This window comes from Sorex fumeus, unplaced genomic scaffold (assembly GCF_029834395.1).
Source record: "Sorex fumeus unplaced genomic scaffold, SorFum_2.1 ptg000131l, whole genome shotgun sequence".
Taxonomy (NCBI): Eukaryota; Metazoa; Chordata; class Mammalia; order Eulipotyphla; family Soricidae; genus Sorex; species Sorex fumeus.
In genome coordinates, this window is record NW_026606188.1 from 31,699,946 (window position 1) to 31,714,129 (window position 14,184).

The 14,184-nt window shown below is 40.8% G+C and overlaps 1 protein-coding gene across 3 annotated transcripts in view; it reads left to right on the plus strand.

Moving 5' to 3' along the window:
* CDC14A (cell division cycle 14A) overlaps positions 1–14,184 on the plus strand; it is a 191,506-nt gene that overhangs the window by 91,250 nt on the left and 86,072 nt on the right. For all 3 annotated transcript variants that reach the window (XM_056106535.1, XM_056106536.1, XM_056106537.1), the window contains exons 6-7: positions 4,546–4,612; positions 9,356–9,418. In XM_056106535.1, coding sequence (XP_055962510.1) covers positions 4,546–4,612; positions 9,356–9,418 — 130 coding nt within the window. The remainder of the gene's footprint in view (positions 1–4,545; positions 4,613–9,355; positions 9,419–14,184) is intronic.

A 14,184-nucleotide genomic window follows, 5' to 3' on the forward strand; every position in this document is an offset into this window, starting at 1 on the left:
AAAGTTTGAGAGCCCCTGACCTAGTGAGAGACTATGGAGTGAGATGAGTTTGATTCTGGAATGAACCTTGCAGAACTCTTATTTTTAAAGATCAGAAGATGAAGTTGATGAGTTTGCAAAGGGGAATGGGAGGTATTGTTAGTGTTCGGAGAAGTAGAAGGGAATTCTAGGCACCTAGTGAAGAGAGTACTCAAAGGAGAGTTATTATTACTCTAAGGTGAAATATGTAGAATAGTCTCTGGGCTTAAAATAGACAAATCCAGAAAGATTTGTAGTGACTGGTCCCAGGGTCGGAGTATGAGGAGTCACCACAAATCGACACAGAATGGATGCAGAATTCCTTTTGGTATTTAAAAAAAAAAGGTTTTGAAATAAGTGTTGATGGTGGCACAACGTTGTGAAAATAGGGGAAAAGATCACTGAGTTGTGGGGCTGAAGTGATAGCACAGCAGGTAGGGTGTTTGCTTTGCACGCAGCTAACTCGGGCTTGATTCCCAGCACCCCATATGGTCCCCTGAGCACTGCCAGGAGTAATTCCTGAGTGTAAAGCCAGGATTAACCCCTGTGCATCTCCGGGTGTGATCCAAAAAGCAAAAAATAAATAAATAAAAAAAAAAGTAAAAAAATCACTGAGTTGTGTACCCTTTTTTGAGTTTGTTTTCGTGCCACACAAGGCAGTGCTCAAGACTCACTCTGACTTCTGTGCTCCGGGATCACTCCTGGTATTGCTGTAGGAGGATCAAGTGCAGTGCTTTGAAAGGCGAGCATCTGAACTGATTCTCCAGCTCTGAGTTGTGCACTTTTAAAACGAGATTCCTGGGCTTGGTAACACAGAGATCTTTGTGGGCACCTGAGTAAGAAAAGTTCATGGTTTGAATGGGGGTAGAAACTGAACAGAAGTTAAGATGTGAGAAGAGAGAAAACCGGAGACAGGAATAGGAGCTCTTCCAGAACTCTTATTTCAAAGAGGAGGCCAGAGGAGGGCAGTGACTAAGGCAGATCTGAAGCAGACCCCAGGACGTTTTGATTAGTTTCTTTTGAAGGCAGTAGAGGCCTGAGACTATTTAAATTCCACTAGGCAGTATCCAGGAGAGACAAGGGAGCAGAGAGAGCTCCTCAGTATCCTGAATAACGCTGTGATCTTAGGGTGGGAAGACACTGTTGAGGTTAATGGAGAGTGATATTTTTCTTTTTTTTTTTTTAATTTTATTTTCATAAGGTTGTTCACATTAATTGATTACAGTCAGTATTTCAACACCAATCCCATCACCATTACACCTTCCCATTGTATTATTTGGAATTTTTTTAACACCATGTAAGCCTGCCTGCCCTGGGCAGATGCTAGATCATTTATTTTCTATTGCTTATTATGAATATCACGAGAGCGTGTGTGGCCGCTTTTGTGGCCGCACGCTTCTGGAACTCTAATATTGTGAGTTGTTGGGGTCCAGAAACATCTCTGTAGGGAGCTAATCAATTTTGAGATTCATTTGGGAGTCTCTGGATCAAAGCTGTTTATGTGCTGAGATGGAGCCCAGAGGCAGATGGTGGATGTGACAGCCAGGACCCCAAGTGGGCGGGGATATGGGAAGAGATGGCCTGTCTCCGTTGCCACCATGTGGTCTGGGGTCTTAGTCCTTGAACCCACATACCTGGGTTTTGCTTCTGGAAGCTCGTGGCTACTGGGTTTTCATCTGGAGCAAGAGAAAGGGTGCAAGAGCGTGATACTTTTCTAACCCCCTTTGCCATTCCCTGTAACACTGCACTTAAAAATCTCCTTCACTTGTAACTTCCTACTTCAAACTTGTATATTGTGCAGGGCAGATGCTTTGCTGCCTTCAGGGGTCGGCCACCCTGTGTTTTGGTGGGTCTAACTATATTGGGTGCTTGGGTGAAATTAGCAGGGAAGATTAGTTTCTGAAATGGCAGGGAAGTTTCTTCCATGAAGTAACTCTGCTTTTTATGTATTGATTTGGTTTGTGGTCCACACGTGGACATACTTAGCGGCTACTCCTAGTTCTGTGCTTGGAGGTCGTTCCTGGCAAGGCTTAGGAAATTAGGCCAGGGCGGGGCTTGAACCTGGGTCTCCTGCATGCAGAGCTTATTCTCCGTCCCACTGAGTGATCTCTCTGGCCCAACTTGCTTAGCTTTTCAAGCTTTATTAATTTATTTGTAAGTTGTGTCCTTATCGTTATTAAAAAGAAACTCCCTCTTCGCTTCTTAAATGGACTCTCCACCGATTTTAATCACTTTCTCCATTCTCAATTCCAGAAGAGAACTTTCTGAGCATCTTGAGAATTATCTGGTATTAACTGGATTGATTCTCTGATTTGTTTTTCCCTTGTCAGTTTAGTATTTAGTTACCTGGTCTCCTAATTTATTTAAACCCATCTCTCTGATTTCCCCCCTCAAATTTTATTATTATTTTTTTCTCTTATTTGCCCTGACTTCGTTGAATTCCATTTAAAAAATACTTAAAAATTTTCTTTCTTTTTTTTTTTTTTGGTAGAAGTTATAGTTCAGTGATTAGGACACTTGCCTTATATGCAGCAGAACTGGGTTTAATCCCAGGCATCTCATATGGTCCTCCAAACTCCACCAGAAGTGATTCTGAGTTCAAACATAGCAGGAAGCCCTGAGCACCACTGCTGTGGCCCAAACTGACCTCCTCAACCCCCATTTTTCTCCTTTGTTTGGGTTTTGGTAGTGCATGGGTACAATCTGACAATATCCCCAGCAACCCATATAGTTCCAGCACTGCCAGAGGTGATCTCTAAGCTCAGAGCTAGTCAGCACTGAGCACAGCTGGGTGTGGCCCAGAGACCAACACACACACACACTCACCCCAAAACTACTTCTGATTGGTTTACTTCAAAGTTATATCTGTTTAGCCACTTTTTAAAATGATCTCTATAAAAATATATATTTAATCTGTATTATGTATAATATATTATTAAATATATAAACACATATATATGGAGGATGCTGAGCCATACCTGGCAGTACTGAGAGCCTGCTCTTGGCCAGTGAATGGGACCAGTAGAGTGATCCCTGGCAGTACTCTGGGACCACTTGTAATGTCAGGGATTCAAGCGGGGGCCAGCTACAAAGCAAGTGCCTTATGTTCTGTCTTCCCTCTCCCGTCTGTTAATTTATATTTTTACATTACCAGGATGTTGAAACTCAGTGATGATGATGGTGCATTTAACTCATGATCTTAATTCATGCATTCATTCAGCTACTCATTCAAGTGATTTCAAATGGTTGTGATATAAAAAGATTGACTCTATATATTACCTGTTACATTGCCCCTAAAGTTCCTTTCCTCCCCATGGAACACCTTCTGACACTGCCCCCTCTGTCCTTGACCTCACTTTGTGTCATGCTTTGACTAGTCACTGGCAGGAGCCTGCCAGCTTTGTTCCTTGGAGTCAGCAGCGGGGGCTGGGTGCAGAGACCCAGAGTCTTGAGGTCGAGTTTCTTGTCTTGGACACCTTGGAACATTTCTAGTGCTAAAGTTCCGGCGCCAGTTCTTGCTTAACTGACCTGAACTTGATATCTTAGTTTTATGTTGCCTAAAGCAGCTCTGCTAAGATGCTCTGAAAACTTAAGTATGAAGCACTCAGTTTTCGGCACAGAAAGAGTCTCACTGTTTTTGCTGGAACACTTCATGCTGCATTAGAAGCTGAAGAAGAGATTGTTGGGAAACCTCACAGCCTTTTTCTTTAGCTTTCTTCTATTCCCCCCTTCCCCCCAGGGATGGATGGGATGGCTTGCTTTTTTTGCCCATAATACCTGGGGGGGCGGGGTCCTCTTTTTTTTTTTTTTTTTTTTGCTTTTGGTCACACTCAGTGATGCTCAGGGATTACTCCTGGTGGTGCTCAGGGGACCTTATGGGATGCCAGGAATTGAGCCCGGGTCAGCCACATGCAAAGAAAATGCTCTTCTTTCTGTATTATTGCTCTGCCCACCCCTTTCCCTTCTTGTGATCATATTTATTATATTCTTGGCAGGTGGTTATCTCTTGGTCAGAATATTTCTCGTGATGATGAATGCTTGCCTGAATGAAACAGCCTAGTTCATTGTTGTGGCTAGTAATAATGAGTCATAGTGTTCATTAAGTGCTTCTTATGGGAAGGACTGCGTTAAGACAACACATACTGTAGAACAATGATGAGGATGGCAGCTAACGTCAGTAACGTTTCACAGATGAAGGTACCAAGACTCAGAGGAATGAAGGATTCCAGTCAGTGTATGGCAGAGGTGGAACCTGAATGAAGGCAGTCTGACTCCAGAGCCCAGGCTCTTAGATCTTTCTCTTATAATTCTGCCTTCTGGATTAGAGTAATTTCAGAAGAGATTCAGCTAAACTGAAGGAGTTGTTAGAATCGAGTAGAATCTGATCTGTTATTTAAATTTACCTGGTTGACAGATGTATAATTAAGCTAGCATATCTCTAACTTAGATTTTTGTACTTTTTTAAATCTGCATATTGTAATGAAAAATTTCAATGTTAAGATTTAAAAATTTTTTTTGTTTTTTTAGGGATGCTTCCTTTGGAAATTGCACTTATAACCTCACCATCCTCGATTGTTTGCAGGGAATCAGAAAGGTAACGATGATTCTTTTTGATAAACTGACTCAAATAAAAATATGCAAAACGGTTAAAATCAGCATTCGTATTTATTGGTGGAGATGAGAGAAGGGGCCAGTAAGCAGAAGGCTCTCTAGTTTTCGATTAGTGAGTCATCTCTAAGTTATAGATGTTGGACAGACTGGGCTGGGGATTTCTCTGAAGCTCTTTACAGAAGCAGGAAGGGTCTGATATGACCCTTTCTGAGACCCTTTCAACTTTATTATTATTATTATTATTATTATTAAGCTACATGTCTTGCTGTAGGAGTGATAGGAAGTTATCTCTCCTGGTAGGCAGGAGAACATGTCTACATTGCCCAAATTCAGAACACTGAACATCCCACAGTGTTTTCCAACTGGATATTATTGCACACCCAAGAAAAAGTAGAAAGTGGAGCAAATATTATTTCATTTTTACAGCTGAGGAATCAACCCGAAAGAGGTGAAGTTACTCTCAGGGCACAGATTGTTATTCACAGGGGTAATTCCAGTTCAAATGTCCTTTCAATTCAGGATCCGGAAAGCTTATAAGGATGTTTTCCTACATCAGAAAGGGATTTGTTAGAGAGACAGATTCTCAGTTCCCATCCCAGACTTCAGATGGGGAAATAATCCTGGATTATCTGGGTGAGATTTTAAATGCAATCTCGGTGTACATTTAAAAAAGGAGGCAGAGAGATGAGGTGGGAGGGAGTTCAGGGTTTAGGGGTGGCATTCTGATACAGTGTTGGGGGGAAGTGGACGCTGATGGCTCAAACACAAACTACTGTCTCTGTTATAACCATCCCTACAAATGATTTAATGCACAAAGTTAGAGTCCTAGTGACTCGTCTATACTGGAGAAGTTAAGAGACTCAAGACTCAATGTATTTTAGAAACATAATCTAAGGGTCATGCAATCTATGTCATGAATTCTAATAAATTCTAATAAGTTCAAAGCACACCTTTCAAACTTGAATATGTAGCCATGATTTATTACTTTGCAATGTATATTTTACAGATCCTATTGGCAGAGATAATTGTGACTAGTTTCAAATTTAATAATAGTAAATTTGTAAATAGTTTCAATAGTTTCACTATTGATTGTAAATAGTTTCACTAGTGATTTTAGAGCCTGGTTCTTTTAGATGATGCAATTTGAAAACAGCATCACTATCACTATCACCCCGTTGTTCATCGATTTACCCGAGTGGGCGCCAGTAACGTCTCCATTTGTCCCAATCATGTGCTAGTGTAGCCCGATGGCGTACTGGGAGCTCTTTCAACGTCAGGGAACTGAGGATCATCATTGTTACTGTTTTTGGCATATCGAGTACGCTACAGGAGGCTTGCCAGGCACTGCCGTGTGGACGTGATACTCTTGGTAGCTTGCCGGGCTCTCCGAGAGGGTTGGAGACTGTTGGGGCAGCCTCTGATCACCTTTACAGGTGTTCCCAGTCAGGCATATATGCGGGCAGGATACTCTCGGTAGCCTGCCTGGTTCATATGATACATGATATGTATGATATGATACTTCATTGCAGAGCCTGGCAAGCTACCCGTGACATATTCGGTATGCCAAACACAGTAACAAGTCTCATGATGGAGACGTTACTGGGCCCGCTCGAGCAAATCGATGAACAACGGGAGGACCGTGACCGTGACCATGATATGATACATATATATATACATATGATATGATATATATATGATATACACACATGTATTTTGATTGAATCACCGTGAGATATAGTTACAAAGCTTTCATGTTTGAGTTTCAGTTCATATAATTAACACCCATCCCTCCACCAGTGTACATTTTCCACTACCAATGTTCCCAGTATCCCCCCTCCCCCACCCCCTATCTCACCCCTTTCCCTGCCTGTATAGCAGTTTCCCCCTAACCTTCTCTCTACTTTTGGGCATTATGGTTTGCAACACAGACACTGAGAGGCCATCATGTTTGGTTCTTTATCTCCCATCTTGAGCGATCCCTTCAACCATCATTGACTTAGTGATCCCCTTCTCTATCTCAGCTGCCTTCTTCCCCAGCTTCCAACTGTGGAACAGTTTTCCTGGCCCCTGTCTCTACTGTCCTTGGATGTTAGTCTCATATTATGTTATTTTAACATATGATATTTTGGGTTGAGAAAACTGGCATGATAAATATGCTGACCTATTTTGTTTTTGGCTTTGATAGTTCATTTAAAAATTAACTTATACATGACCGACCAGGTTTGATCCCTGGCATCCCATATGGTCCATGGAGCACTTCCAGGAGTCATCTCCGAGTATCTCCAGATGTGACCCAAAAAACAAACAAACAAACAAACAAAAAGAACTGATGTACTATAAACTTGTTTTGAAATCTTTTTCTTTTTATTTAAAACTTGATATGTCAGGTCACCTCCTGAAAACAATCTCACCCAAATACACTTTCAGTTAACACCTGTTAGAATTCTTCTGGAGAGACTATCCAAAATGTAATCCATAATGACAGCACTTAAATTCTTGAGGAGCAAAAAAAAAAATTATATTTATTTTTTTATATGTTCTTTATTTTATAGCACATTTACAATTCAGTAGAGTTCACCATAAAATATCCTGCCGTGGTTAAAACTGGTGGTTTGATACAGAAATTACTGCTATTGCTCTAGCTGGAGAGGATGGGTTGGCCTGTGTTCACAGACGAGATCTTCTGGGAACTTGTTTTGTCAAATGCTGGGGTTTATTTTTCCTAATTGTAATGAGATTTTAGAGGATCTGACAGATGGCTTCACACGTCTTTAAACAACCGAGACAAAGGGCTCGTCTGCCTGCTCTCTCACATGCGGTGCTTATTTGGGGCTTTTTAAAATAAGTGACAGCCTCAGCATTGCGTCTAGCTCTGAGAAGTCAGGGGACTGCTCCGGAGCTGCTCAGCTGGGGTCCCAGCTTGAGTCTCTGTGTTTAGACTGGGGATGAGGGGAGGAAGGAGCAGTACCCGCGACCAAACAGGCAGGGCTTGGCTCCTGCTGGGTACTGGTTTGGCCTCTTCAACCAAAGCCCTTGGGTTTTTTTCTTTTTCTTTTTTTTTTAATGGTTTTAAAGTTTTTAACTGAATAACCACGAGATACACAGTTATAAAGTTGTTCATGATTGGTTTTCAGTCATACAGTATTCTAAAACCCTTCACCAGTGTACATTTCCCACCACCAGTATCCCCAGTTTCTCTGCTCCCAACCTGTCTACCTCTATGGGAGGCAAAAGTTGCTTCTCTCTCTCTGTCTCTCTATCTCTGTCTCTGTCTCTGTCTCTGTCTGTCTCTGTCTCTCTCTCCCTTGCCCCCTAATTCCCCTTTGAACAATATGGTTTGTAATACAGATACTGAAATGTTAGCATGTGTATCCCTTTATCCCAGCACTAAGCTCTTGTACCTTTGGGCTTTTTCATGTCAGTGAGGACCATAGGTCTTCTGAAAACAGAATGTGGAGTATAGTCATGTTTTTGCTTTTTTGTGGAAGCATAATCTTTATGATTTTGTTGTGTTGATAATATCATACAAGTAGTGTGTGTGTGTGTATGTGAACTATTGCACACTAGTTGTATATAAATACACATTAAGTGAGAGAAATGAAGGAAAGTCATAGTTCAGGGCCTATTTTATGTTTTCTCTTTTCATTGCAAATAGATTTTAATTCTTTCTTAAAACAAGTTACTTTGTTTAAAGATCAGTTAGTGTAAATACCTGTTCTAATGGCCTATCTAAACTGTGTTGCCAGGACATGGCAATTATAAGAATCACCTAAGAAGTCAAGTTGAAAATCTTAATCCTATCCTTACAATATCTGACTTGTTTTGAATGGTCCTTGGAATATGTATTTTTACAGTTCAGTTATTTTTAAGTGCTTCTTCATTTTGAAAAACATTACTTTTAAGTGTTTTCAAAGTTAGAAACTGGGACTTGGCTTAATAGTTCTGTTTTTAATGACTTGTTCATGTAACTTAAAATGTGTGTGTGTGTGTGTGCGTGCTCGCGCACTATTGTAATCTGTACAGCTTTATGGGTTATAGAGTAAGACTGACCTTTGAAAACATTTTATCTGAACAAACAGGATAGTTTTTTTTACAAGTTCTAAGTCATTAGTTGCAAAGTCTTGAAGGGTTTTTTTTCTGGTATTTTTTAAAATGTCAGTTCCAATGTCTACATTTTAAGAACATCAAGTACATTTTTAATTCTTCCATAAAACAAACATTCTCAAGGCATTTTAGGAACAAATAAGGCAGAAATTCGTTTAGAATGCTTCCTTGGCTAGATATTCCATTAATGGTAAAAGAAAAGCAAATCTAAGAATCATTCAATTTTTCTTCTTATCTGAGTAGTAAATTACTTATATATTTTATTGCAATTAGGTATGAATTAATTGCATAGCTCCAATTGGTTTGGACTATGACTTTGCTATTAGTATGTTCCATTTTATACACATAATTATATTTGTGTATATATGAAACTAACTTGTACATATATATAACTTAGAACTCAGGTGTAGTTTGTAGGTACATTATTCCTTTTTTCCAAGCATGTAGTCCCATTAGTTAGACATTTTTAAAGCAAATGTTAGAAGATAATTTTTTAATACATATCAAAAATCAAAGGTTTCAGACCTTCATATAAGTCAGGGTTGTTTTGTGAATAGGAATTCAGGAATAACTAGAATTTTTTTAAATTTATGTTAAAAACTAATCTATATTCTGTTTTTAGGGATTGCAACATGGATTTTTTGACTTTGAGACATTTGATGCGGATGAATATGAACACTATGAGGTTTGTACATTTTACAGCTTTTCAAGATACAATTGCATATTGATTAAATTATCACCCACCCACCCTCCTTCCCAGTCCTTAGGTATTATTGCAAATGAGTGGCCACTGAATAAAACTATCCTGGAATTGTTCTGTAGTTGTCACTTTTTATCTTTCATTTCTGATGTTATCCTTGAATCAGGAGTCTCCAGAATGTTCATGAGAAAATGCCATATGTATGTATGTTCTTTTATCAAATCTTTGCTGCCAATGACCTTGAACCTTTAGTTTATAAGAAAAAATATTTTTAAAAAAATGTATTTTAATTTTTTTTGATATTTAGGAATTATGGTGCTTAGGAATTGCTCCTGGCTCTGTGCTCAGAGACCACTCCTGGCAGGCCTCTGGGACCACAGTCCATGCCAGGGGTAGAACTGGGGTTGACTGTGTGCAAGGCAAGTGCCTTCCTGGGTCTGCTACCACTCTGGCCTCAAGATAATTCTAAAACATTATTTTGTTAGGAAAATTTGTTGAGTTTAAAATTTAGGTGTTAAAGCCAAACTGGATTTGCGCCTTTATTATCTTCCCTGCATTCCATTTGGAAATCTGACTGCATTTACTAAGTTCTAAGGGGTGACTGAATTGCTCCCCCCGAGCTTCCATTGTAAAGCTTCAGGAACTGTCTTACCTGCTGAGTTACACAGTTTAGAGACCAAGGCTGGCCAAGGTAGCTTGCACTTGAGGAGACCCCTAGAGGATTGGTACTTTCTGAACAGGACTGAAAGAGTTTGGAAGCCAGTTACTGCGCAGAGAGAGGAAAAGGCCTGGAGACTTGGCATTCTCTGGAAATGAGCTCATTTCTTGGGGCTCTCCAGAGCAGTTATGAAATCTCACTGCCCTTACACTCTGTGCTCTAGTTCAGACTGTGTCCATTGGGATACCCTGCCATGCTGAGCACAATAGATCTGAAAAGAAACTCGCCTGTCACAGAACCCAGGTCTTCTGTTTTGAGCCTCTGTGGCCTCACTGCCTGATTATGCAACTGGGCACAAGTCCCTCATCAGGGCGTGTCTGCGTCGACTTGCAGGGGCCGGGACTCGGCTTAATTGTCTTCTCTCTGCTCTTCCTCCCTCCTTTCTGCCTCTGATCTCTTGTCTTCTCTGCAGACTCTCCCAGCCCCACTCTTGGACGAGTCCGGGTCTATTTCCTCCCTTTGTGATTTGCTTACTTGATTGAGTGTTCTTCACCTGGTCCTGGACCCCAACTGGCTGTCACTTCCTTTGTGCTCCGGAGACCAGGCTGACCTCCTAGTTATGAATGAGCCCAGCGCCCTTGGCCCGCCTCTTCTTCTGGGTCCTTACCGGGTGCCCTCTGTGCTCTGACTCCCCAGATCTTTCATACTTGTTTTGGGGTGATTCAGTGCTCTGCAGGACCAGATGCACATCTCTTAAATGTTTCCCCACCTTCCCTTTTGTGTGTGTCAAATCCCACATGGACTTCTCTACCAAATGGCACTTCCCATTTCTCGATTTACACACAAGCTTTATTTTTCTTATTAGGTTGCAGGTTCTTTGTGGATGGGACATGATACAACACAAACATATGTGTGTTGGGGCTGGAGCGATAGCATAGTGGGGAGGGCATTTGCGGCCGACCTGAGCTCGATCCCCGGCATCCCAAATGGTCCCCCAAGTACAGTGAGGGGTAATTCCAGAGTGCAGAGCCAGGAATAACCCCTGAGCATCACTGAGAGTGACCCGAAAAAAGCAAAAAAAAAAAAAAAGTGTGGTGAATTCTTGTATAGAAGGACTTAGCTCCATCAAACTGGCTTTCCCCTCAAATTTAATAAATTTAGAGAAATTTATAAAATTTTTCTAGAATTCATGTCATTTTAGTTATGAAAGTCTTTTTATTGTGGCATTTTTAGTAGTGTCAAAAGAAAGTTCCATGCCCTCACTTCATGGAGCCTAGAAACAAAAGAACTATGTAGTTCGAAGTGGGAGGGTTGGCTCAATCTCATGGCTGGACACTGCGGAGTGTTATGTAGTTATTTCAGAATGAATTCAAACTACCTTTTGTGGGGTGGACGATAGCACAGCAGATAGGCCGTTTGCCTTGCACGTGGCCAACCCGGGTTCGATTCCCAGCATCCCATATAGTTCCCTGAGCACTACCAGGAGTAATTCCTGAGTGCAGAGCACAGGAATAATCCCTGTGTATCGCTAGCAGTGACCTAAAAAGCAAACTATACTTTTTGTCTTTTCATGATTTCTATAATACATTGTGGAGAGGGAAAGATGCAGAAACAGAAGAGTGCTTACAATAGAACTGTGTCTTTCTCTAAGCTAAACAAATTTCACCTCTCTCTGATGTATGTATGGATTATGAGATAAAAGCAATTTTCTATTGAAGGTGAAATTCAGATGAAGTAGAGGCCCCATCTCCTCCCCAATGCTGGTGCAGGCAACTTTTAGGATCATATACCTAATTTTGTGTTGATTATTTTTTATTGTTCACTAAAGGTGGCCTCCAAATTAGACCTTTGACCCCTCCCTCACTCCCCCCACCCCACGTGCATTTCTGCTTCTTGAAGGTGAGCATTGAGAAAAATATTAAAGCCATTTCAATGAAAGGAAGGATTGAGGTGGGGGTGAGAGAGTGCGTGCACACATGCACCCAATATATAGTAGCTGTTTTACTCCCTCTTTCTAAAAAAAAAAGTGAATGATGATGTTGAGAATTAGTGGAAAAAGGCTAGAGAAAAAGTTGAAAGGTGTAATTCCTTTCTTGCAAATCGCGGTCAAACCTGAATTGTGGTAAGAAGGTGTTTCACCCCGTCCCTGTCACCACCCCCCAAATAATGGGACGGAAGCAGGCAGTTTTGGGTAAGCATTTGAAAAGTTTCTTTTCTGAGAGTAATCTCTCCGTTCTATCCTAAGGCCTCTAAAATAGCAAATCACAAATGCCCATGTGATTGGCAGGTGGCAGCATTCCATGTGTTACTAAGAGACACATGCATAGATAAAAAACTCTCTTCTTGACTGTCTGTTTTAATTTTCATGCCCTGCCTTTTCTCACTATTTCCTATAGTTTAGTGATCTGGACATTTGGTGAGCTTGAGAACGACATTTATGTTTTGTCAGCTCTTGTGAAGCTAGTATATCAATGAAGACATTGTAGTTATCAAAGCAAAATTTTATCATTGACAGCATATTATGAAAATGTAAGTCATAGATGATTAAGGGCTGTTCAGGATGAAGCTTTTTAAAGGCACGTCTTGTCTAAATGGCATTTAATGCGTGACAATCTGACTCAGGAAAAAAACTTAAGTTAATGAGACTGCATCTCAGTAAGCAATTAAAGGGAGTCTCTGTTAAGAATGTTACTTAAAAATGACACGGTCAGCAAACATCAGATATACATGTTCTATAAAGTCTAAAGATAAGCCTCTGTTCGTTTCATCATGGTGATCTTCATCATCCTGCCATTCATGGTGAGGACTATCCAATAGAATATAAGAAAACATACACACATACTCTGCGTGTGTGTGTGTGTGTGTGTGTGTGTGTGTGTGTGTAATGGTCTAGTAGCCATTCCTATAAGAGATAAAAATAATGAAGTTAATTTTAGTGTTTTATTTAATGCAGTAGTCCCCAAACGCCATCTTTACAGGTGATCAATATTAAAAAATTGGTAGTGAGAATGTTTATATTTTTAATAATGATCAAAATATTCAAAACCTGGGGCTGGAGCCATAGCACAGCGGGTAGGGCATTTGCCTTGCATGCAGCTGACCCAGGTTCGATTCCCAGCATCCCATGTGGTCTCTCGAGCACCACCAGAAGTAATTCCTGAGTGCATGAGCCAGGAGTAACCCCTGTGCATCACTGGGTGTGACCCAAAAAGCAAAAAAAAAAAAAAAATCAAAACCCCATGTAGAATTTGCTCTGTAGCACATTTTTGTTTTGACTGAACTCATTTCAAAAATTCAGATCACCTCATATTCTAGAGTGCCGTGCTGTAATGACAGGCATGGCATTGAGCTACCACAGTCCCTTATTCTCACATGAAGTCAGCATAGGCGGAAGAGATCATAGCCCCTTTTTTCCAGACATCTAATTGTTCATAGTAGATTCATGTAGACGCTGTCCTATCTCATAGGCTTGAGGTAAGACTCTTGAGGTAAGACTTTTCTGAGACCTGCAAATGGCCCATTGTATTAATTATTGGTAAATAAAGAGTTTCTTCTGAAATGTGATTTCGTAGGTCCTTTCCCAAGCTCATGTGGAACTGTGCATTTTCACTGATAAAGCAATAATATAGTCCTGGAAGCCATATTATGAAGGTTCAGTGAAGTAATTATGTGGGAGGCCCTTTCTTATTTTTGTTCTTGTTTTAGGGCCACACTCAGTGATGCTCAGGGCTAGTAACTTTTGGCTCTGCACCCTGGAATTACCCCAGTGGTGCTAAGGAGACCATGTAGGATGTCAGGGATCAAACCTACAAGGCCAACATCCTATCCTCTGTACTGTATCTCCAGCCACTGTGTACCAGAGAAGCACAGCAGTTATTGTTAGTGTAGAGCAGCATTCAGCTTAAAAGTCCCCAAGAGTGACAAGTAGAGTCTGCCTTCGGGTCACTCCTTTTGGGGGGAACTGGCCTGACTACATCAGAGCTTGCTTACAGGTTGTTGATGCTGCTACTCCGAAGCAATTAAACATTCATGAAAGAGAATTTGAAGTTGTGTCTACAGTTTGATATTTTAGTTATCTCCAAGGCCTTTCCAT